This window comes from Rhinopithecus roxellana, chromosome 17, assembly GCF_007565055.1.
Source record: "Rhinopithecus roxellana isolate Shanxi Qingling chromosome 17, ASM756505v1, whole genome shotgun sequence".
Classification (NCBI taxonomy): Eukaryota; Metazoa; Chordata; class Mammalia; order Primates; family Cercopithecidae; genus Rhinopithecus; species Rhinopithecus roxellana.
The window spans coordinates 104519391-104545934 of record NC_044565.1 but is presented as its reverse complement, the minus strand read 5'-3'; the positions used below and the strand labels follow the sequence as shown (position 1 = coordinate 104545934).

The following is a 26544-nucleotide window of genomic DNA, read 5'->3' as shown; positions in this document are numbered from 1 at the left end:
GATAAAAATTGGAGAGAACTGTGAAATGACAATATTCAAAGAGACGGAGATAAAGAATATTCTGGAATTTAATAAAGGTATTAGTTCATATTAAGGAACTTCACCAAGTCTTGAGTATAATAAATATAACCAATGATCACCTAGGAACATCATAATAAAACTGTAAGCCATCAATAACAGAAAAATCTTAAATGCCACAAAAAGTAGATAATCTACAAAGGAATGACAATCAAACTGATGATAGCTGTCTCATTATAATAACAGACGTCATAGACAATACAATAGTATCTTCTTTTTTCTTTTTGAGATGGAGTCTCCCTTTGTTGCCCAGGCCGGAGCGCAGTGGCATGATCTGGGCTCACTGCAACCTCTGCTTCCAGGGTTCCAGTGATTCTCCTGCCTCAGCCTCCTGAATAGCTGGAATTACAGGCACCCATCACCAGGCCCGGCTAATTTTTGTATTTTTATTAGAGATGGGGTTTCTGCATGTTGGCCAGGCTGGTCTCAAAACTCCTGACCTCAGGTGATCTGCCTGCTTTCGCCTCCCAAAGTGCTGGGATTACAGACGTGAGCCATCGCACCAGCCTAATAATATCTTCAAAGTGTTGAAGGAAAAAAGTGTCAACCTGGACAACCTCAACTACAGGATAAGACAGAAACAGAGTAAGACAGAAACGGAAATCAGAAGAAAGCAGTGGGATGCAAGAAAAAATAATGAACAGAGAAATTGGTTAAATATGTTAGCAAGCATAAATACTGAGTGTAAAATACTAAAAATAATGACTGATTAAAACCAAGGTAGGCCCAGTAGACAATAATAATGTAGAAGACAGGAAAAGCAAATTCAGTTACAGTATTCTAATGTCCATATCTTCTGGAGAGGAGAAAATAAAGATAATAGCTTTAAGATTTTATGGACAACCTCTTAAAAAGAGAGAGATGGAGTCTATAACTTCCAAAAGAATAAGGAAAAAAATGAAGAGAGAGTTAAAAAAGCACACAATTATTTAATACAATTGTAAAAGTAAAGAAAACAAGAAGCAAAGAAAAATGTGTTAAAGAGAAAATGTGAAATAATAGAACCAAAAAAGTTCAATATCAGGAATCATAATTAATGTAAATGGATTAAAATAGCCTACTAAAAGACAAGAACTATAAAAACCACAATGAGCTATTATAATTCTACACACTTACTAGAACAGCTAAAACCCAACAAGCTGGTGACACCAAGTGCTAACAAGGACTGAGAGCAACAGGAACTCTCATTCACTGCTAGTGGGAATGCAAAATGGTACAGTCATTTTGGAGGATAGTCAGATTCTTATAAAGTTAAACACAGACTCAACACATGACCCAGCAATCTGCTAGGTACTTACCCAACTGATTTAAAAACTTATGTTCACATAAAAACCAACTTACAAATATGTATAGTACCTTTGTTCATAACCGCACCAAAGTGGGAGCAACCAAGATGTCCCTCAATAGGTGAACAGGGTAAACAAACTTGGTATATCCATAAAATGAAACAGTATTCAGCAATACAAAGAAGCTGTGGCTTCAATATGGATGAATATTAAATGTATTTTGCTAACTGAAAGAAGCCAGAATGAAAAGGTTATACATATTTTAAGATTTCACTCACATGACATTCTAGAAAGGGCAAAACCACTGGATGGAAAAATCAGTGGTTGCCAGAGGTTTGTGGAAATAGGAATGCTTAGGCGAACTACAGGAAATTTTTTAGGGTGTGGAACTAACCTATATGATATTGTAGTGGTGGGTACAGGATCCTATATACTGGTTAAAATGCACAGAACTTTATAGTACAAAGACTAAAGTTTAATGTATGCAAATTTTAAAAAAATCAACCAGGAGATCAGGACAAAAGAACCCAATTGTGGTGAAAGAATCTAACTGTATTCTACAAATAACTTTGAAAAATGATGTTCTAACTAGAAGCTGTAAGACTAAAGACAAAAGAAATGTATATACAGTATTCTAGTAGGTAAGGTTTTTTTCTCCCATTAGTATGGGTTAAAAATTCTGAAACATCTGTGCAACTATACTGGGACTCAAGGAAATAAATGAGTAGTAGATGACAGGAGCTAGGTTTCTCACTGTTGGACAAAGGTTACAGATATGCAAGTCAGAAAGCTAAAATGAACCACGCAGTACTGGAGTAGAGTCAAAGACATCAGTACCAACTCTTGTTTAGTTTAAATACAGTTGCAGAAAGACAGAAACAGAAATAGACATGTGTGCATAAATGGGTTAGTATACATATATGTATTTCCTAGCTCTGTCCACTGAGAGGGCCTAGAAAAGATAACACCCCAGTAGCCATGAGCATACTCAGTGCCCCAATCTTGGTTTCGAATATCATTCTCCAATAAAAGAAACCAGGTCTCCTTGGAGAAATGACTAATTCTATATGTAGAAAAGGGAATATACAAGGTGAAACTAGAACATCTTGTGCCAGAAAGGAAGAAAAATGGCGGGGTGTGGTGGCTCACGCCTGTAATCCCAGCACTTTGGGAGACTGAGGCTGGTAGATCACCTGAGGTCAGGAGCTCGAGACCAGCCCGGCCAACACGGCGAAACCCTGTCTCTACGAAAAATACAAAATTAGCTGGGTATGGTGGCGCACGCCTCTAGTCCCAGCGACTTGGGAGGCTGAGACAGGAGAATTACTTGAACCTGGGAGGCAGAGACTGCAGTGAGCTGAGATCGCGCCACTGCACTCCAGGCTGGGCGAGACAGAGCGAGACTTTGTCAAAAAAAAAAAAAAAAAAAAAATGAAGAAAAACAAACTGAAAGGATGAAGGCATGTCAAAGGCACCCAGGAGCCAACCTGAAAGAGCTTCCAATAGCTAAAACTGAAGCTGAAATAACTGGAGCAACAAAATAAATAATGTAATACTGGATTACAACCCAAAGTACAAAATAAATATCTGTGAGTCCATACTGATTGAAATAAATGATTGAACAAATAAATAAATGGGAGAGAAGAGACAAATTTTCCACAGAGAAGAATTCAAAATAAGTAATGTCAATACGCCCCCCACCCAGCTTCAGGAGGTGAAGCTCAACTTCCTTCTCCCAACCCCCTGAGTGTGGGCTGCACTTAGTGATTTGATTCCAAAGAGTAGAGTATGGAAAAGACAGGAGAGGAAAGTAGCTCCACAGTGGAGAAATCTGGCAAATACAACTTCTAAGCCATGTGATTAACGTTAACATCAACAGTGATAAGTCTTTTTTTTTTTGGATGGAGTCTTACTCTGTCCCGCAGGCTGCAGTGGCATGATCTTGGCTATCAGTGGCATGAACCTCCACCTCCTGGATTCAAGTGATTCTTCTGTCTCAGCCTCCTGAGTGGCTGAGATTACAGGTGTGCGCCACCATGCTTGGCTAATTTTTGTATTTTTAGTGGAGACAGGGTTTGACCATGTTGGCTATGCTGGTCTCAAACTCCTGACCTCAAGTGATCTGCCCACCTTGGCCTCCCAAAGTGCTGGGATTATGACGTGAGCCACTGCGCCTAGCCAGTGATAAGTCATATTGATAGTATGTACCCTGGATATGACATGAAGATAATGGCAAACCACCTCAGTGATCTTTCTCCCAAAAATCCATACTCCTAGTCTAACCATTTAAAAAACAAACAGATAAGCCCAAATTGAGGAACCTTCTACAAAATATCTGACCAGTAGTCCTCAAAACTGTTAATACCATCAAAAACATGAGAAACTGTCACAGACCAGAAGAGTCTAAGGAGATATGACATCTAAATGTAATGTGGTAACCTGGATGGGATCCTGGAACAGAAAAAAGACAGTAGGTGAAAACTCGTGAAATCTGAATAAAGTGTGTGGTGTTAATAGTAAGGTACCAATTACTTCCTTAGCCATGACAAATGTTGCATACTAACATAAGACAGTAACAATGGGAGAAACTAGGTGAGGGGTGCACAGAAACTTTCTGTATTATCTTAGTAACTTTTCAGTATATATAAAACTATTCTTAAGTAAGAAGTTTATTTAAAATCAGACAGTGACTATCAGATTGCACACTGAAACAAAATCAGATATATGTTCTTTACGAGAGACAACTAAAACTTAGAGAGACAGAAAGAATGAGCATAAAAGATAAAAAAGATATTCAAGAAATACCAAGCAAATCACCGTATCAATACCAGACAAAACTAGAATTTAAGCCAAAAGGCATTAACAGTTATCAAAGAGGAAAATACTTAACGATAAAAGGAACAATTCTCCTTAAAAAGCATTACAATCATAAAGGTTCTAGCCACTTCATGGATACTGCTTCTAACTGCTGCACCAAAATGTACAGAAATAAAGAAGAAACAAGACAAATTCACGTATAGGAGCTTTTGACACACTGCTTATAAAATGACAGATTAAGCAGGTTTTAAAAATCAGTAAGAGTATAGAAGATATAAGTAACACAACAGTCTTCCAAGCACACAATTCACAAACTACCACACTACCATACCACAAAAATGGCTTCAAAAAATTCTCAAAGAAGGAATATAATTGTAGATTATGTTCTCTGGCCACAAAATAACATTATAACAAAATTTAACAATAAGACCTCAACATCAATGTTTAAATTTCAAAAAATAATCAATGGGTTAAAAATAAAATATGAAAATTCTCAAATATTTAAAAGTGGACAACAATGAAAGCACCATGTATGAACTCTTATGGGATGGGACTAAAACGGCATTAAATGAACATTTATGGCTCTAAATATACATATTGAAAGAGAATAAATAATAAAAGATGCATCTAACCACACAGAGATGACTGACAAAATCAAAACTGGTTCTTGGAAAAGCGAATCAAACCAATCAACCTGGGGCTCACTATATGCTTAGTAATAGGTGTTTTGGAGACAGAGCATAAGTAAGGCACAATCCCCACCCTCCATGAGTTCACCATCTTCTTGGTGAAACAAAGAATCAGGTGACAGCTAGAACACAAAGCTATATATCACTTACAGTATTAAGGGTTGTCGTCAGCATTTTAAGCTAACATACCAGATAATTAGCATCACACCAATCTCCCTGTTGGTCATGGAAACAAAGGCATAACCAATCACTGAATGTTAGGTTCAGTTGGTCCAACCATCTAGCTACTAGCTGGGAGCCCCAGTACAGCATCCTGAAAAAGGCTCATCTGAATTAGTACTTAAACATTAATGAACATAGGAGTTTAACTGGGGATCTTGTGAAAATGCAGATTCTAATTCAAGAGGGTTGAGGTGGCCTAAGATTCTGCATTTCTAACCAGTTCTAAGCAATGCCGATTCTGTGGTCCAGCACCACATTTCGAGTGACAAGGTTCTCTAAACTGTGCCTGACCTCAGGAAATGAGTGCTTACTAACACTCCACAGCAACCTATTGCACCTGTGAAAGGTCAATTTTTTTTTTTTTTTTTAAAAAGTGAAAGATGTCGTCAATTCTTAAATATATACAAAAATACCAAAAATATTCACTTGAACATAAATTCTTTGGCAGACTTTTTGGCGTTATTTTGCTTCTTTTTTTAACTGATATTTTAGATGTTTTTAGGCCTCTACCATCACTCCTGGTCTAACTTCTAACACACACATACAGGTTACCCCCCCCATCTCAGTTTCTCGATATGATTTTTAAAATGACCAAAGTTACTCTGATCAATGCAGTGATAGTAAGAGTTAACTTCTGAAACGGATAGACAACTGAAAATTATGCATCTCTACTCATGCTCTCATTCGGGAGGGAGAAGTAAAAATTCAGAGAAACAACAAAGGAGGAAAAGCTAGGACAAGGGGAGAGGAACAAAGTAAATCATACATTTTTCCAGAATAGATGAAATGATGATCTTCAAGACACGTTTACTGAACAATATAGTCCTTCTTCTCTAATGAGGCCGTTGAGCTCTTGGGGAGGGACAAGGGCATGAGTAAGAGCCTACCACAGCTTAGGGATTACAGGCCAGGGGACACTGTTATTGATTTTCTTCAGAAACCTACCCAACTCGGTACCCCTTTGAGTTGGTGGGTGTGGATTGTAATTACATTTCTAATTTACTCTAACAGTTTCCTTTGAAGAACATCAACTCAAATTTCTAGCATCTTTTTCCTAAATGTACATATTGAACACACATATCTGTATGTTCAATCATGAATTTTAATAAATTACTGCCTCGTATCTCTGTTCTCTATATGCACATCTAAAAAACAGACCTGATGACTATTTCAATTTTCTCTCAAACTGATCAATGCATACTTCTTTTCAGTATAAGAAAAATTTGCGGCTGGATGCAGTGGAACACGTCTGTAATCCCAGCACTCTGGGAGGCTGAGGAGGGAGAATTGCTTCAGCCCAAGAGTTCAAGACCAGCCTAGGCAACACAGTGTGACTCCATCTCTACAAAAAATTAAATTAAAATAAATAAATAAACAAAATTAAAAAACAGTTTGGAGGCCAGGTGCAGTGGCTCACGCCTGTAATTCCAGCACTTTGGAGGCCCAAGACAGGCAGATCACCTGAGGTCAGGAGTTCTAGATAAGCCTGGCTAACATGGTGAAACGCCATCTCTACTAAGAATACAAAAATTAGCCACGTGTGGTGGTGCACGCCTGTAGTCCCTGCTATTTGGCAGGCAGAGTTTGCAGTGAGCCAACATCTCACTACTGCTCTCCAGCCTGGGTGACAAAGTAAGACTCTGTCTCAAAAAACACGAAAAACAAAAACAAAGAACCCCACAAAAAAAAAAAACCCAAAAAACAATTTGGTAATTGGACAAGTAAATGTCTCACATATTTGAAAAAATCAATTAGAAAGCAGGAAACTGAAACTGCATTTCAGAAACATGTTAGATATAAAAATGACTATATATCCTATAATCTAAGAAGAAAGGGCAAGCATAAAGTCTTTCTGCTATAAATGGACTAAAATTTACATGTAAAACTCATCTTACTATCTAAATTTTTTTTAAAGGCTTAAGAAGTGAATAAGAAAAAAAAAGTGTCAAACAGCACATGTAAAATGTTAATTATACTGATCTCTTTGAAGATTAACAAAGGTGATGGAATTTTCTGGCACTTGTAAACTCTTCAAAGTCACAACTTTAAAAAAACCTCTTAAATCCATTTGATATTAAAAAAAAAAAAAAAACTCCAAACAATCTTAGACCCCTTTTTAGAAATATGATTCTCAGGAAGCTAATGAAAAATGTCCCCCCACCAGAAATTTTACTTTGTAAAGATTAAAAAGGCATCCCAAATAGAAAAATGCGCAAGATTCTAAATACCTATTCCATATGAACGTGGGTCCATCAGTAAAACATCTGATATCTGATGCCTATACACACCTCAACAACTGCTTCAGAGACCTACCAGTTCAAGACTGTAACACACAATCCACTAATTAATAAGGAAAAAAAAGTGGAGGATGAAGCAGGAAGGCAACATTTGGCAGAAAAGGTGAACATTTGCAAGTACAAATTTATACCTCAATAATCCCATTCACTTGATGTAGAGAAGGCACAAAATATGCATGCTATTGACAGTAACAAGAGAAATTCAAGTAAGATTTAACTTATGTTTTTTTCAAACATATGCCTTTGTCTAAAACAGAAAAACAATATAATTATATTTAATATAATAGATGTAGTTTTCCTTTTTTCCCCCCAAATAGACAAAGAAAAACACATGCAAGAATGATTTGACAATTTCTAAAAGCAATAATAAGGATATGCTTTTAAAAGTCTTACTTGTATGCATCATACTACTTTCAGAGTCAAGCAACAGATTTGCTACTGACTTTGGCATTTACATATATGACATCTATATAATATTTAAGGTCCTTTAAAAAATCTTAACATAATTACAGGCTGGGTGCGGTGGCTCACGCCTATAATCCTAGCACTTTAGGAGGCTGAGGTGGATGGACTACCTGAGGATGGGAGTTCAAGACCAGCCTGGCCAACATGTTGAAACCCCGTCTCTACTAAAAAATTCAAAAAATTAGCCAGATGCAGTGGCACACACCTATAATTCCAGCTACTCGGGAGGCTGAGGTGGAGGTTGCAGTAAGCCAAGATCACGCCACTGCACTCTAGGCTGGGCTACAGAGTGAGACTTCCTCTCAAAAAAAAAAAAAAAAAAAAAAAAAAGCATAATTACTATCTCCACCATGTATTTTCAGTACCCATTAGATTTATCCACCAGTTTCCTTTCTGAGGCCTGAATCTGGGAATATGGATAAAGTTTTATGCTTAACTCAAAGAAAAAAATTTTATGTTCTGGGTTAAGTTTTCAGCAGAACCTCTGTTCTTAGAGAAGATTCATTCACACAGCCTCTTGTCCCCAACCCAAGAGGGGATCAATGAAATAGACAGCAACTGTACCTAGCAATTCATCAGTGCTTCAAGTAAAGAAGTGATAAAATTTTAATTATGTGTTATTTTCCGAAGCTTCCTTAGGTAAATAGAAACTAGAATTTTATTATGCTTTCTGACTCTGGGGAGGGCAGAATTCAGTTTCAGCTATACATCATGAAAGCGGATCAGAAACAGGTTGGAACAAGGACATGAAGCACGCTATAAGAAGCTACGATTTTAAAAGTGAGCTGGCTTATATGTTCACAACACTTTTCCAGCAGAAAGAAAGAGAGAAAGAGAGGAAGGAAAGTGCCTCCTTAGTGATTCCAGTCTGAGTTTTGCATCCCCCTACCTTTTCACTTATGCCTATGCACGGCTCACTGTAGAATGCTGAGCCACAACTTCTGCCTGGGTCAGGAATGATTTCTTTTGTGGTTGCTGGTATTTAAAAGAGCTGTATCACGCCTTATCCCACAGGATGATGGGGAAAATCCATAGGGACCATGGAACAAAGGTTCTCAACAGGTTGTCCCTGCCTCCGCCCCCTGCCTCCCCAGAGGACATACGGAAATGTCTAGAGACATTTTTGGTTGTTGTTGTCACAAATGGAGGGGTGCTACCAAACACACCACATTGCACAAGGCAGCCACCCACAACAAAGAATGTCAAGAGTGCCGAGGCTGAGAAACCCTGCCACAGAAGCAAAGGGTGAAAGTGGGTAGCAATACAGAGAAATGCAAGAATGTCATGAACAATAATATGGTCTAAAATAGGAAAAGAGTTGTATTACTTATTTAAACTTTCCTTTAGGCCTGTGTGTTGATTTTACTTCGGGCCTCGGGGGGCTGCCAAATTGGCTATACTCAACCACAGTGCTTTTAAATGGTCTGACAGTGTGCCCACTGTGAGATGTTTCCTCGTGTTGCATAATTTTTAAAGTATATTCAGAATTATCTTCAGTCATATGAAGTCTCAGACAGTAAGAGTGGAATGGCTTGGAGGGGATGGAAAGCATGTCTTCCAAGATGAAAAAAAAAAAACTTGGAATGTGCTAGATTAATCTATCTAGGAGGATCCTGTATCTCCTTTCACTTTATGAACTTCAAATTTCTCCCTTCCCATGATAAAAAGAGTCCTTTGTCTCAGACAGTGTGAGACACTGATTCCTCAAGTTTCCAGTGGGGTCTGAGGGAGAGGATGTAATTCAAAACAAAACAGGTGCAAGGAATAACAACCTGATAGGCAGGAACTCTGCTCTTAAAAATCTGAGCTAACCTCAGCTCTTATAATCTTTAACATGATCTACAGGAAGGCAAAGAACACAGTGACTGACCGGAGGAACCTCTCTGTGAAATATGATAACAACGTAAAATCAAAATTGCTGAAAATGGACTTACTTCTCTTATGCACTCACATATCAATAGGAATCCTCACGTTTTACAGTATTATTTCAATGTACAACATTAATTTTTTTAAACACAGTTTTCTTTAGCTCAAGGTCTTTTACTCACCATCTACATCAGAGATTCTTACATTTTTAATCATAACTCCCCCCACCCCCCACCCGTAGCAGTGGTGGTGGCAGTAGCAGCAAGTATTAATAATAGCAACTAACATTTACTGAGCATTTACTATATACCAGAGACCTTGCTACCCACTTTCCACATATTAACTCACTTAATCTTCACAGCCACCCTATGAGGTCATTTTATTTTCCCATTTACAGAAGAAGTGGAGGCACAGAAATTAAGTAACTCACCCAAAATAGCACAGAAAGTAAGCAGCAGAGCTAGGATCTAGAGGGAGACAAGCTGGCTCCAGAGTCCGCTCTTACCTACTACCTGAAAGGACCTCTCTGAGCACATGCTCCCAGCTTTTGTGTACTTACTAACTTAGAAATTACATACTATTCTATTAATACATTATGTACATTACATATCAAATGTAAAATAATAACTAAAAGCCAGGTACACCTGTAGTCTCAGCTACTCTGGAGGCTGAGGCAGGGGGACCACTGAGCCTGAGAGTTCAAGGCCAGCCTATGCACCACAGTGATACCCCAGTCTCTAACAATAACCATAATAATAATAAAAAAGGATGCGATAAAATAAATAACACACTAACGTATTCTTCCACATACGTTATTGTCTTGCAAACCCCACTTTGAAGGCTACAGGCCTACAGAGCCCAAACTGCTTGGCCCAGCATTTGTGGTCTCTCACATGTTGACCTGCACCCACCCTGCCATTCACACATCCTCTCTCCTTGACACAACAGGCTGGTTTACTCATTGCCTCCTGCAAACACTTTCTGATGCCCTCCTCCATGCCTGGGCTCATACCATGTCCCTTGCCTCAAAAACAGAGAGCTAGTTTCAAGGTTTATCCCAAGGCCCAATGTTCCCCTGAAACCTCTGATCTCTCCAGTCCATCCTGGTCTTGCCTCTCAGATGTGTGATCTCGGCCACATGCTTGGTGCACGTAACATGTAGCCATGTATTTCTGGGTAACTGTCTGCAGTGTCAATGGTTTATTTTCCAGGTAGCTCATAAGCTTCTTGAGAGCAGGGAATATGCTATAAATTTTCTTTGTATCCTCCATGGTACCTGACATAGTATGATGTACTTAACTTCTCAATAAATATTTGCTAAACAGAAGAGTAAACATTCTCCACATTTACTCTACATCTCTAAGGCCCAGGTCCAGAGGGTTAAGGTAAATGTCATACTAGAAAGCAGAGAAAGTAATATGATGGATACTTTGCTCTTTGCCTAAGCTCATCAGAACCATGACAGACTGACCTTATTCACTATGATTCCAGATGAAAAGGACCTCAGAGTCCCCAGCAATTCTGGCATCTACATATAGTATGATGAGCTCACTTTAGGGAGCTCTTAAGTTTCTAAAGTAATGGCATCCTTCCTGGCCTTGTTTATCCACTACTGCCCACTCTATTGGCACTTTCCTATGGGTAAAGATAGTCTCAAACATGCACTTGGTATACCTGCTTACAGATGTCTGCAGCCAGCAGTTTCAGATGAAAAGATGTCCACCCTTTACCTTTATTCAAAAAATAAGAAAGTTTTCCCATGTCCTGTGATGTGATATAATTTGCTCAAACGTTGTTTCCAATGATGACTATTCTGACATGCCAACTGCCCTCCTCTCCTATTTATTCCTGATTCCCCTCAGCCTACTCGTTCTTTTGTCTGCAGCAACAATTACTTTCTAACAAACTATCTAATTTACTTATTATATTTACTATAATAAGTTCTGATATATTTTACTGAATGTTTATTTCTTGAACATTTTTTACTGTCTCCTTGCTGCTGGAATATAAGTGCACTGAGAGCAGTAATCTTGGAGGGCAAGGATGCGTCTCTTCTGTTTTCTGATGTAGTCCAAGCACCCAAAACAGTGCTTGGCACGTGCTCAATTAGCAGTTGTCAAATGAATGAATAAACAGATGATATCAAGTCCCATTTTGCCCACAACCCCGAAGGCCCCAGAGAGAATCCTTCTCCCCTGACAATATTCCTTGTCTTCATCCAGAGAAGCAGTGTACAGAGAAGCAGTATAGTACAGTGGTTAACTACATCAGCTCAAAAGCTTCAAACAACCCTAAGCTTGAATCCCAGTTTTAATCTTGCATAACTTTAGTGAAATCTCACAACCCCTCCTGTTCTCAGTTTTCTCACCAGTAGGATGGGAATAACACCTATCCTCCAGAAGAGGCTCTGGAGGAACTCAGTGACTGGTACATCACACACACACACACACACTCTCACACTAAATATATATATATATATTTCCTCTTTTTGCTATTAATTCCCCTACTCTAATCAACTGACAAATCTCTAAGTTCCACATGCCCCTGACTGATTCTCTGAGTTCTGAGCACTTCAAAACAGCAGTACATTGCCTGGGGAATAATGACAGTGCAGTACAGTCAATGCTCCAGAACCTGGCAGCTAAGAGCTGTCTCCAACACCCAGCAAAAGCTCCCTAAGTAACAGACACTAAATAAAAGCATTTGGATGTTTATAAGGAAGGGATTAATTCATCTTCAAAAGTAGCATTTTAATTAAAAATGACTTTTCTGGGCTTATATCCAGAAAGGAATATATTGCCAAAAGGTAAGATTTAACAAGGTTTAGTTCTTTCTTTAGGTTTTTTTTTATTTTATTTTTTATTTTTTTAAGAGCCCAGTACTTCCCAATCCTTTTCACATCAAGGCACACATAGAAAGTAATCTTTCTTTGGCACTCTGGGATAAAACCGACGATGCTGCTCCCAGCTGCAGGTGACTGCCTAGAGGCTCCAGCCCTGCCAGGTCACACTCAGACTCCCTGAGAGCTGAAGGAATCGATAAATACCTTGGCACATCCATAGCCACACCACTGGAGAAACTCTGCCTTAACACTTTTTGGACTGGGGGCCTAGCAACTTAGATTTTTCTCCTTTCACACTAACACAAGTTCTCAAAAAGAAAGAATAAATCTGGCCACCTGACAAGAGTGAGCATTTTCTTCAAATGATGACTCATTCCAGAAAAAAAGCACACAGACCAGAAATCCACCTATAACTTACAACATCAGCATAGTTTCACGCTTTTCTTTTTGATTTTCCATTCTGAAATAATATTTTCGAGGCATAAAACAAACAACAATGGAGATGGTAAACATCTTAGGTCGCCAAATGGAATCTATCAAGAAATGTTCCATTTCTGGACAGCTGGGCCATTTTATGTTTCACAATTTTGTACTTTTAAGAAATATAAATGATATTAAAATTCTTAAAGCACTAAGACATTGTCTCATATGATTACATTTTTAAAAGATGGAAATGATAATTCTTTTATATTTAATCACAAGTTTTGATGTAACAGCAATATTAATAGAAATATATATACATATCTTTTCTATAAATGTTCATTTGCTTCCTTATTTAAGAAACTCCAGTAGAGTTGACACTTAAGGCTACCTCTGTCACTGATTTTCTACTTGCTTCCACTGCTCTCGTCTGTAGCATAGACTGAAGGGCGGTTGGTACCATCCCTGCTTCTTGCACAGTGATTCCTTCATACAACTAGCTGGCCGAATTAGCCTACCTTTACTTCTTTCTTTGTTTTCTGGTTTTCTTCCCATAAAGGTAATGCCAAGGTCTACTCCAATTTCGGTCTTCATCTGTCCCATCCAGCCCAACACTACTGTTCCCATCATGTAAAGATTCTGACCCTATAGCAAACACAGAGTATATCGGGATGTTCCAGACTCAAGCAGAAATGGCCTCAGTTTCAGTCTCCTTTTATGCCTGATGCCCTGTCTGGCACTGTATCTTCTGTCTCCTCTTCATTTCTGTTACTCATATGATCCCTGGTCCCTGAGGGCTCACTTGGCTTCTAATCCACAGCTCTCTTTAAGTTTGCCTCAAAGGCAAACGCCTTATGTTTTTACCAGTGCCTAGAACAGGGTAAGCAAGCTACAGTGTCTGCTGAATGAAATTCAGTCCTGACCACCTTCTCATGGTCCTATCAGTTCCTAGATCTAGGATCCGTAACTCCTATGGTTACCCAAGTTTGAGAGGTTTTGTCAGACCCTTAAGGATGATAGAAGGTATGGCAACTATAGACTTGGCTATAGCCTAGGTCCCAAGGGAGGATCTGTATTTCCAGATACAGATTTAGTAGCATTAAATGGAAGACCAAAGAGAAATGATGACAGAGAGATGAGAAGAGAGGGGAGGGTACAATATACCTTTTACGGGTCACAGCTTCCCTGGGTTTCACTGACTTCTTCTGTCTCAATAACACAAATAGATTTACTTTGTTTCCACTGTATCATAACATACTAAATTAGATTTAAGGAGAGCAACTGAGTGATAAAGTTTATCTTTAGATGGATTCTTGGTTTCTTCTCCTTAGCCATAAAAAGTTGTTATTCACATCAGAGGCAGCACATTCTAAAGAAAATAGGAACACAGGCTTTGGAGTTTAATATGTTATCTCAGCTGGGTGGGGTGGCTCACACCTGTAATCCCAACACTTTGGGAGGCTGAGGTAGGGGGATCGCTTGAGGTCAGGAGTTCCATACCAGCCTGGCCAACATGGTGAAACCCAGTCTCTACTAAAAACACAAAAATTGGCCGGGCATGGTGGTGGGCACTTGTAATCCAAGCTACTCGGGAGGCTAAGGCAGGAGAATTGCTTAAACCCAGAAGGCAGAGGTTGCAGTGAGCTGAGATGGCGCCACTGCACTCCAGCCTGGGCGACAGAGTGAGACTCTGTCTCAAAAGAAAAAAAAAAAAAAAAAGAGCTAAATTAAAGAGCAATAGATCACCTTTTATTTGTACATAACAACAACAACAATAACAAAAACCCAAAATAGACAAGAAATGAAAAAACTGAAAATTCAAACTCTTATTTCAAATGGTATACATTTTCTTATGAATCACCCAAAATGTGAGTTAAGTACCCAAGAATCAGAATAAACCCTTCCTCATGATTGTTGGCCACGCTCCTCCTCAATATAAGAATTTTCTGAACTCCAATATGATCTCTTGAGAGTGACAAGCAACCTAGTAATAATGTTAAGTCCCCAACATGAAGAGTTTCGGCAACAAAAACAGAAGGTTAATTCTACTTAAAAGACACAGCAGCCCTGCTAGTGATGTTCCCAAATGAGGTAATGTCCACGGCTCTTATCTAGCCTTTATTGAGATTTAATGTCATTTACCCCTGGTTCTCATGAATCTGCTGCATAACCTCACCTTTTCTAATGTGTGTTACTTCTAACCATCTCAACACAGCAATTATGAACCTCTGGTTTTTAAAACGATTAAGAAATGAATCCCACATGTTCTTTTTTTGCAAGTGTTATTTGAGTCTTTCTTCCATAGTCCCAGAAAATTCAGAGATCAGCTTATTTCTTGTTTTCAAGGTATACTATAGAAATACTCTGAGATTTGATGTATTTATGTAAACATTTTCAAAGCGGTCAAAATGTATAATTCAAGAAAATGTTCTGTGAAAGAATTTGTTTTCTGACTATAAAATGATTTCCTGCTTTTGAAAAAAATAACAACTTTATATTTACTTAGCTGGCTCTGGAGATCCCATGGAGATGATCATTCCTTTCAATCCCTAACACCTCTTTTCCAGGTGCAGGCTTTTTAATGATTTCAAAGGTAGCTTTATGTGGAGAGGAATCTATAAGATGTAGAAAGGAAAAAGAAAAAGAGCCCTTCCCAACTTAACCCCTTATGCTTTCCCCATAAAGAACCACAGGATGGACAGAACTAGGACAACACAGGTGTGACACTCAAATGGACATGCCAGAAAGACTTTCCACATCCCTTTGACTTCTTTTTCTGAACCAGGGTAAACTAACCTTGATAAAGGTAGGAATCTGCCTGACAAACATGAATACGATACCCAACACCCACATTTGCTGGCTTTTATTCAACAAGCCCTTCATCTCACCAACACTTAGGAACAAGAGCAACAGCCACAACAAACCCAGAGTTCTAGGGTCTTACCCTTTCCACAGGATTTCACATTTTATCTAGCAGAAGAAGTAAACTTGAGACTATCAAAAGCAGCCCAGAGGCAGAGCAAAAGACCATGTTTTGTTGCTGGGCAGACTGGTGAAACCCAGCCAGAACTGTCAGTAGTGTGTATGGGAAACAAGGCTGGGAGGCTCATTTGCACAACTGATGAGAGAGCCCAAGAAGCAACTCCAACCAAACTATTTGGACAAAGTTCAGCCAAGAGTGGATCTTCAGTAAAGAAAATCTGATGGCTTATCCATTTGACAAGCTAGGCCTTCCTTCTAACTCAGATATAGTTTACACTTTGGAAAGGCTGTTCTATATTCCTCATTATTCCAGCCCTGCTCTTTCGAAGAATCAGCAGAGTCTGACACAATCAAGAGATATAAATTTTGAGGCAGAGCAAATAATTTTTGGGTTACAATGGTCCATCTTTAAGACCAAGACAATAACCCCTGCCCCTCTCTTCATCACAGGGATGTAGTGAGAACTCAAGGGAGATGAGTGCTCAAGAGCTGATATTAAAGAAACGACCTAAGACCCATAATGTATGTAACATAGACTAGATGATCTCAAACTGCAGTCTGGGGCAATGCAATCTTTTCAAGAGGTCCCCAAGACAAATTATTTTCAAGTGATGCCAAGAAAATAGTTTCCTCTTTTACTCTCATTCTCTCATGAGTGTACATTGGAGTTTGCCAGAGGCTACAAGGTGTGTGAGAATGTCATTATTTTGATGACTAATGCAATATGTACTTGTGAGTCCTCGTGTTTAAATATTTTCTCAAGTTTACTTTTTTTTTTTTGAGACAGAGTCTCACTCTGCCGCCCAGGCTGGAGGGCAGTGGCATGATCTCGGCACACTACAACCTCTGCCTCTGGGGTTCAAGCAATTCTCGTGCCTCATCCTTCCAAGTTGAGTAGCTGGGACTATAGGCATGTACCACCACACAGTTAATTTATGTATTTTTAGTGGAGATGGGGTTTCGCCATGTTGGCCAGGCTCGTCCTGAATTCCTGGCCTCAACTGATCTGTTCAGCTCAGCCTCCCAAAGTGCTGGGATTATAGGCACGAGCCACCACACCGGCCTATCTCAAGTTTACTTTCTAATTGAATATTGATAGACAAAACTCTCTGGGAGCCGTAGTAGCTTTTAAGAGTCTAAAGAGGTTCTGAGACAAATTTGAAAACTGCCAACCTAGAACTTCAGTTCCACCCAAACCAGCAGTTCCCACTCGGGGGCTACCTTCTCACCCACTGGGAGCCTTTATGCTGCTCTCTTTGCATGGGAGACTCCTCCCCTTTCTTTACTTGGCTAACTTCTTCAGTCTCTGCTTAGATGTTGCTTCCTCTGGGATATTTTCCTCGATTTCCCAGAGGAGCCTGGTGGCCCTGCTATGTGTTCACCCAGCACTTAGTGCACTACATTGTGATTGCCTATTTTCTGGTACTTTTTTGTCCTTGGCTCCTTCAAGGCAAAAACTGACTTACTTGCTATTATGACTGTGACATAGTGGTATGTAGTAGGCATTCAGTAAATATTTGTTGAATATAGAAAACAATCAAGGAACGGCCAGGCACAGTGGCTCATGTCCATAATCCCGGCACTTTGGGAGGCCAAGATGGGCAGATCATTTGAGGTCAGGAGTTCGAGACCAGCCTGGTCAACATGGTGAAACCCAATCTCTACTAAAAATACAAAAATTGGTGACTGTGGGAACAGTGGGGGTGCAGAAAGCTCATAATTCCAACTTCTCAGAAGGCTGAGGCACAAGAATGGCTTGAACCCAGGAGGCAGAGTTTGCAGTGAGCCGAGACTGCACCACTGCACTCCTGCCTGGGCAACACAGTAAGACCCTGTCTCAAAAAAAACAAAAAAAAAGAAAAAGATAGTTCTATCTTGCATTCTTATTACCTAGGGAGAATGAGTTATGAAAAACTAGTTTTCATTATAGTACAGGTTTATTAAAATTAATAATAATAATAATAATGACTATCTATATATTTTGTGGTGTACCAGGCACTATTCTAAGCATGTTGTATGTATTAACTCCCTTAGTGTTCACAGAGTCCCTATGAGGTATAGGCTACTATTATCCTTATTTCAAAAACGAAGACATGGATGTGTAAGTAATGAGGGGTAGATCTGAGATTCACACCCAGGCTGTCTGGCTCCAGAGTTTCATCTTGTTAATCACTCCACACACTGCCTGCCACGTCAGCAGTGTCGATCTCAGGCTTATAACATGTATTGAGATCTCAAGGCCATCTCTCAACTCTGTTCATAAACCGGGAACATGACCTGACATTTATATTCCACCCCTAACCCTATGCCCCTGTGAGCAACTATACCAGCCATGTGAACACAAGACCTCACCAATACTACCTGTCCTCAAGTTAGGGTTGAAATAGGGCAGTTTCAGTAAAAAGTCTCTTTGTATGTTACTCTTTTCTAGAAGAAATGTTAGGTTAAAAACAATAAACTTGTACATTTGTTCAAAATAATAAGGTTTTTTGGTAGCACAGAGAAAACAGGAAAGGTTCAATACTTCCATGTACTAAGGTGCTGTGCCACAGGGCAAAGTCTCCCTGATGTGTATAACTCTTCCTGTGCCTCTTAGGCTAACCTCTCTCAAGGTATGCTTTCAGTTTTACTCTGAATAGGTAGTAGCCCAGAATGTTTTGCAGGCATACTTCATGGAAAAGACAAAGTTTTATTTGGCTTACAGAGGTAAGGCCAAGTGGGAGAAAGTATACTGTAGAAAACACAGGATTTATTGCAAAAGATAACCTGAGAGAATCACAGTGTAACACTGTAGTGATATTTGGGATGAAAAAAGCATAACTAGGAGATACCTGATCTTTCAGAAGTAGAAAAAAAGTTCTACAGATAAAGTTAAGAGGCTGTGTATCAAATCTTCACCAGCTAACAGTACATGAGAAACCAGAGTTCATCTTATGCTGTTTGACAGAAGTCACACAAAGCAACTTTACTTACCTGGAGAAGTGTCCCATGAATATGGTTTTGCCGGAAACACTGGTCAGTGCAGCTGGGGAGTGTGGCCAACAGAGTTCGAATGGTATTAGGAATGTGATCTATCATAACAAATGGGACCAAGGCACGAGCTGCCATTTCACGGGAGTGATAGACAGGTGAGTGACCACACCTGGGGAGAAATAAAAACACAAGACCATTCAACAGTCATCTCTACATCTGTCTTTGTATATACTTACATTCTATCTAGCATTGGCTGGAACATTCAGGGGCTAGGGGGAGAGAGGAGTTGCTCCTTATTCCAAATGATGTTTTGTATCTGCATTAGTTCTACAGGTGACTTCGCTTTGGTTAAAAACATCGTTAGCATCTATAATTCTTTATCATGGAGATTAAACAGAGGCAGGCTTGAGAATAACACAATAAACAGGTAGTAGTGAAAAACAACTTACTCGTTAACTATTTATTGGGTATTTATGATAAGCAAAAGCACCACGATAAGTGCCATAAAAAGTAAGACAGTCACCATTGTCTTTGAAGAGCCCATACTTTGGTTGGCCAGAGGAAAAGTATATTTGAAAAAATGATCAAAAGTACGAGACAGTATAAGAAAAGTGAGAAGCAAGTGACCTTGACATTATGACTATAGAAAATCAGAAGAAGGATGGAACTCAGGAAAGCAAGCATGATTCAAGTAGGCCAAGAAAGATCTGAAGTCATTTCAACCAAGGGCAAAGTGGTATAAAGCAAGACTAGAAATACTCAAGGTGTAGGTAGATGTGTTTGAATAATGCAGAGGTTCATGAATAACAGTAAAAGTTAAGGTTGAGAAGTGGGTCAGGCCATACTGGGGAGTGCCACAAATAGCATAGTACACGGTCTGAACTAATTGTTAAGAGAACAAGAGATGGACCTTCAAATCACCAAATCCTTGCCTCTGGGCTGACTCATACCCAAAGAGCTGGAATAAAAGCCAGTTCTTAAATAGTGAAAGTCCTGGACAAGTGTTATTTTGAGATTCTAGAAAGTCATTGTAAAGGCAGGTCATCTACAAGCCTTTCAACTTCATAAACACTCAGAACCTGAAAGGCCATAACTATTTTGTTGAAACTGCACTTTAAAGCCTCCACAGATATGAGATTGATTGATTAAGAGTAAAGTAAAAGTCTTCACAGATATGAGATTGACAGGAAAGTCCAATATGCTAAGTACCAGCTTAAATAAGTTCTTGACTAGAACGCTCAAGACTTCATGATTTTTCATCCAATTAAAAAGTAACTCAACTTACAGAAATGTCTTAGATGACAAGAATAGGGAAGGTCAGAAGATGGTAGACTCTGCAGGGGAAAAGAGATGGCCTCTTGACTTTCTTCAAAATTAATCTGTGTTCATGAAGGAATTACTTGGTAAGAATTAGGCCATTAGGGCTACATGGCCATGTTGGCTCAGTAAGTAGAGGGACAGGGCCCTACAATAGCAATGTTTCTAATACCTTAGAGGTTATTGCCAACGTTTATTCTAATATGCCAAAAGAAATACAGATATAATTTCTGTACAAATAGAATAGTCGGAGCAGAATTTCATCATGGTGTTGGGGGAGGTAGGGGAAGAGGAGAAAGAAGTATGGGGTGGGTTTAAAAAAAAAAATGCTATTTTTCCCCCTAAGACAGTTAGGTCTGTCAGGTAGGTCCTGCAGCACAGTTTCAGGATGGAGAAGAGGTCACCCCATATTATCTGTGGGAAAACAGAGAGCTATGGTTACAGTAGTTGTGACAGTTCCCACAACTCATCCATTTTCTCACTTATTCTTTTTAAATGATTAAATGTTTAATCTGTAACTGGCAAATGCAGAAAAACGTTTGCTTTGGTCTATAGGAAATGATGAGGGTGGGGTCAGGGAGAAACTTCATTTGATTAAAAAAAAAAAAACTCTGAAAATGTTTTGAGATTTAATTAGCAAATCACTTCACTTAGTATGGCACAGTCATTTGTTGGAAGCTTCCCTTTCCGTCTGTCACCCACCTCTCCAATGCACACACTTTGTGTTGCAGTGTGTTTTATGTTTCCAAAAGGGCTCTTGTATATAAATGTTTCTTTTCAAATACAAATAACTCTGACATGGTTACAGATGTTTAGTTTCCAATTAGCAGTGACTGTACACTAAAGAATGCCCCTCCTTTTGCTCCTGACTTTTGTAAATGATGATTTCCCAAAGGATTCTGGCATCCATGCAAGAGGAAGAATGGAAAGTGGGAAAAGTGCCAGTATTTTCTGCTTTTGGATACCCTGTGTTAGGGTAGTTTCCAAATGCACACAACAAGGTTAAAAAGCAAAACAAAACTTCTCCTCAAAAAAGTAACACAATTACCAAAAAAGGAGCCAATTCTTGAAGTAATATTTAATTAAGTAACATTCATTATAATGCAACGGTTAAATATTCTATCACAAATTCTTTAGATGGAAAGATTAGATCATAGACAAATTTATACATATATATGTAAACACTAAGAAAAAAATTTCTAGGTTTCTGCTTTGTCACCTGCTGGGGGCAGGGAGGGGGTCTGAGGAGCACATTTAGAATCTAGTAGCTATAAGAATAGAAAATTAGAACACCTGGATTTTCATTCTGCGTTGGACACTGAGTTCTGTGACCTGGAAAAGTCATAGAAACCTCTCTGAGTATCAGTACAGCTGAGAATGGTGGCAATGCTTTCTACCCAGTGGTCTGATGTGATGTCTAAGAGAACACTCCAAGAAGGAAGGACTTCAGAAATTCCAAGTTTTTACAGTGCACTGTGCCTGTGTCTAGTAATAGCATCAGTATATTCAAGAATTGCAGGCCTGTAAGTGGCCCCAGGAAGAGAATTAAGAACATGTGGTGAATTCTATGCTGCTTTAAACAGGTAAGACAACATGTTGATAATATGAAGGCAAAGAAGGTCTTTTCTTGGCCACCATTAAAAGTGGTGAGGAAGAGTCTCAAGCCCTTCTGAAATAAGTGGGATAGTCCCTGTCTCTCTAAGTCTCAGTTTCTTCCATAAAATAAAAAAAATAAACTTAAGGTCTCAAAGGTCATTTCTACTTTTAACATTCCTTGAAAATCAGTCCCTCTAATAGCCCTAAGCTGTGTTCTAGGCCTGAATACTAGGTCCTCCACAGAATCTGCAAGGTACAGACACCAGTGTCTTAAAACCTCTAGCCCTCTCACTTCAATAAACCCTTTCCATGTTCATTTTAATCACATATTTATTGACTGCCTACCATGTCCTCGACACTGTGTGACATGACACATGACACTTTTATTTTTTTTGAGACACAGTCTCGCTCTGTCACCCAGGCTGGAGTGCAGTGGTGCAATCTTGGCTCACTGCAAGCTCCTCCTCCCGGGTTCATGCCATTCTCCTGCCTCAGCCTTCCGAGTAGCTGGGACTAAAGGCGCCCGCCACCACGCCCGGCTAATTTTTCATATTTTTAGTAGAGACGGGTGGTCTCGATCTCCCGACCTTGTGGTCTGCTCACCTCGGCCTCCCAAAGTGCTAGGATTACAGGTGTGAGCAACCGCGTTCCTGACCGAGACATGATACATTTTTAATAAGAATACTTGCATCCCACAATTGTACAGCACTTGACAGTTGATAAAACACCTGCACACTTGTGATCTCTTTACTATGCAACTTCCCTGTAGGACAAAAGGGCATTATGAACCTGAATTAACAGATGAAAAATAAAATGAAGCTCAGAAGGGCTCAGTGAAAACTCTGAGGGCTAAGTCCAGGATGTATAAGTAGCGCTCAGGCCAGACTGCCACCCAGAGCTCTCTGGCTATTCAACCTGTAGCTCACACCTGGAAATCAAGGGAACACAAAAATATCTCCTAGCTAACAAAAACACAAACTGTAATTTACACATATGTGGAAAATTTCTAAATGAGTGGGGTTTTTTTTTTTTAAACATTCTAAGGATAACGAAAATATTTCAGAAACTAATGTAAACTATGAACTCTCTCACAAGAGGAATATATTTATGAACATATACACACAATTTCCCATATAGTTTCAGGTTCGTGACACACATCCAAAACCCTTGAGGGGGGAGTTTCCCAGACCCAGGTGGAGAACCTCCTGCTGCTCCGTTGTATACATCAATGACAACACAATGTGGCTGTCAGGTGTGTGCTCTGCTGCATGTGACATAGCAGTGGAGAAGAACACTGCTCACAGGGAACCACCAGCTTAGAGGTGACATACAGCCTGCTCATCACAAATCAGTGTACCCATGCAGACATACACAGCTGCAGAGTGGCACAGAAAAGTCAAGTGGGAGGCAGAGCTGAAACAACTTTCTGGAACAGATAAAGGACCTTCAAATGAGGGTGAAATACACACTTGAGCTTAACACCTGAGGAACCCAGAAGAGTTCAGAATGCAGTATTCTCAGGAAAAAAAAGGACCACTGAGCTGAGACCATGCTGCCCTCACCACCTTTCACAGAGTGAGGGCTAAGCTTTTTCTAAGTGTTCTTGTCTCATATCTACCATCATAATGTGTTCTTTTTTTTCTGAAAGATTTCAAAGGAAAGTGGTTATACATCACCAAAACTGTCTCTGCCCACCCACATCTGTAGGGACATCTACTGAGTACCTAGCACAAGCACACACTTGGTCAGGTACCAGAGAATCGGAGAGAAAACCACTGCCTAGGCCACAAGGAACTTACCATCTAGTGTGGAAGACAGAAGAACCAGCCAATGATTCTCAGGCCATAAGAAGTAAACACAAGCTGCTGTTGCTGTGTAAGTGTGACACCTGTGTGTGGGAGTACTAGTCTAGGTGATTATGCCCAGCTCTGCCTAAGTGGGGAGAGGTGGGGAGAGGCAGAGAGCGCTTGGGTTTGGCAAGAAAGAAGTCCTTCCCCAGACCTGTGCCTTTCCCTACGTGAACCCAAACTGCCCCCAGGGCATCCAGACAAAAGGAAAGGAACTGAGATTAAGTCACTAGTATGTGCGAGGACTGGCTATGTGCTTTAGATACACTATTTTAATTATTTCATTAATCTGCATCCCAAGGTCAGTGTCATTATCCCTACTTTAAGATGAACAGAGTGAGGTTTCCCAGCATACTTTGGGTCATAAAGCTAGCATAAAGTCCGCATTTTAATTAGGGTCTGTCTACCTACAAAATTCAGTCTTTGTAAGACTTTACAATGTAGTTGCCTCAAAATCCCCAGAGCCTTGGAAAAACTGAATGTTTCTAAACATTCAACCTAATCACACTAAGGTATGAACAACTTAGAGAACGAACCAGTCTCTAATTTGCAGACCTCGACGCAGAACAACAAAGATGATGCTGATAATAGCTAACATTTCCTGGGCATTTATTAAAGACCAGGCTTTGTATGTGGTACCTCATTTAAATCTGACAAGTCAGAGTGGCTGAGAGAAACTTTGTGGGCAACATGGGGGAGGTATTTTTGAACTGAGGGAACTTTAAGTCTCAGTAGCATTGGGCGAGTCCCCGTATGTCACAGGAACCAGAGGCTTCAAAGTCTCCAAATGGCTTCAAGATCCAGCCAATATCCCCTTCCATCCTACCTCATTAACATAATTAACATTCCCCCAGTTCCTCCCCATTTCCTGGCCCACCTCCAGTCCTGATTCTTATTTTTCAGGTGAGGCTATATCATGTACAAAACAGAGGCCCCCAAACTTCTGTCAGTGATGAAAAGGGCCATCCACTTGCTCTAGATGGCCCTACTTAACCAAGCGGTTAGCATCTTCCAAGCTGGGATGAGTTCAAAAAAGCTATGTCTGACCCTGATCCCACCCTGCCAACACACCCCCTAAAACCTCTCACTAAAGTTACTCAAGAATGCCAGCCATACCACTATGGTCTGTTTGTCCTACAGCACAGCTGTCAGCTCTTGGGAAATGATCATCTACTGACAACCCAAAGTTCAGACAACCCTATTTAACAGGTCATCTCTAAAGGCTGGGTGAGACACAGCAGGCTGAGGCTCTGGATTATACTACTTTCAAAAAATCTTTCGGCCGGGCGCGGTGGCTCAAGCCTGTAATCCCAGCACTTTGGGAGGCCGAGACGGGCGGATCACGAGGTCAGGAGATCGAGACCATCCTGGCTAACACAGTGAAACCCCGTCTCTACTAAAAAAAATACAAAAACTAGCCGGGCGAGGTGGCGGGCGCCTGTAGTCCCAGCTACTCGGGAGGCTGAGGCGGGAGAATGGCGCAAACCCGGGAGGCGGAGCTTGCAGTGAGCTGAGATCGGGCCACTGCACTCCAGTCCGGGCGACAGAGCGAGACTCCGCCTCAAAAAAAAAAAAAAAAAAAAAATCTTTCTTTCTATATACGTTTTGGCAAGCCAACTAGTGTTTGCACATTCCAGTTCATTCTCACTACAGTAATGTCCTTTTACTCTTGTACTTTTATTCCTGTACTCCTGTAACGAAGAGGGGAATTCCTCTTCATCTTCTAACTATGCTAAGGTACTACATTTTTGTTTAGAGACAGGGTCTCACTCTGTCACTCAGGCTGGAGTTCAGTGGCGAGATCATAGCTCACTGCAGCCTTGAATTCCTATGCTCCAGTGATCCTCCCACCTCAGCCTCCTGAGTAGCTGGGATGATAGTCGTATGCCACCAGGCCTAGCTGATTTTCTTTTTCTTTCTTTTTTTTTTAAGTAGAGACAGGGTCTCATACACCTGGCCTCAAGTGCTCCTCCCACTCTGGCCTCCCAGAGTGCTGGGATTATAAGCATGAGCCACCATGCCTGGCCTCTGCTAAGGTATTACCTTTTTTTGTGAAACTTTACTGTACTTCCTGTGATCCGAATCAATCACTTCCTTCCCTCTGCCTACTGCAATTGCATATTTAGCTCTGCCATAGCAGCCAGTGCATCTCACTTACCTTCCCCACAGTAGCTCTCAGGCATCATCACGTCTGCTAGACTGAAATGACTTTGAGAACAGAAACAGGGTCTTCATAGTTCTTTATCACAGAGCACATAGGACAGGGACTTAAGAACATGCTCTGGAATCCAGCAGACCTAAGTTTACATCTGAGTTCTGACACTTACTAGTGTGTGACTTTAGATAAGTCAGTAAACCTAAGTTTGTACCTTCTATAAATGGGGAAAAGGAATAGTGCTCATTTCATAGGGCTGTTGTGAAGTTTAAATGAAATAATGCATGAAAATAAAATGTCTAGAAGACAAGCAGGTAGAATAATTTGAAAATAAAACCTTTATACACTTTACAAATTGTTTTTCTCTAGTGCTCTTTGTCTCAACAACTGGCTGAGGAAACAGAGCCTGGCCTGTACCAAACAGGCTCCAAGTGCTCACAAAGGCCTGCCCTCCTCCTTCCCCTCTAAATGAGCTGGAAAGGAGAGGAGGCTTGAGTTTCTCTAGGGCCTATTCACTTGTTTATGTGAAGCCCATTAGCTTTATTCTCCAGGTCCAGGGCTCAAGTCTATTTTCTGTCTACTCTACTGCTATTATACCAAGATTTCTTTTTCCTTTTTGTTGTGTGTGGTTCATAGTTTTAAATCTTGCCTTCAGGAAAACATGTATGTGTGGGTATGTGTGCATGCATAAA

General features: G+C 40.1%; 1 protein-coding gene across 7 annotated transcripts in view; it reads right to left on the bottom strand.

Moving 5' to 3' along the window:
- The window catches only part of THADA (THADA armadillo repeat containing), a 349614-nt gene that overhangs the window by 140141 nt on the left and 182929 nt on the right, over positions 1-26544 (bottom strand). For all 7 annotated transcript variants that reach the window (XM_030921220.1, XM_030921218.1, XM_030921223.1 and 4 more), the window contains one exon: positions 18938-19106. In XM_030921220.1, coding sequence (XP_030777080.1) covers positions 18938-19106 — 169 coding nt within the window. The remainder of the gene's footprint in view (positions 1-18937; positions 19107-26544) is intronic.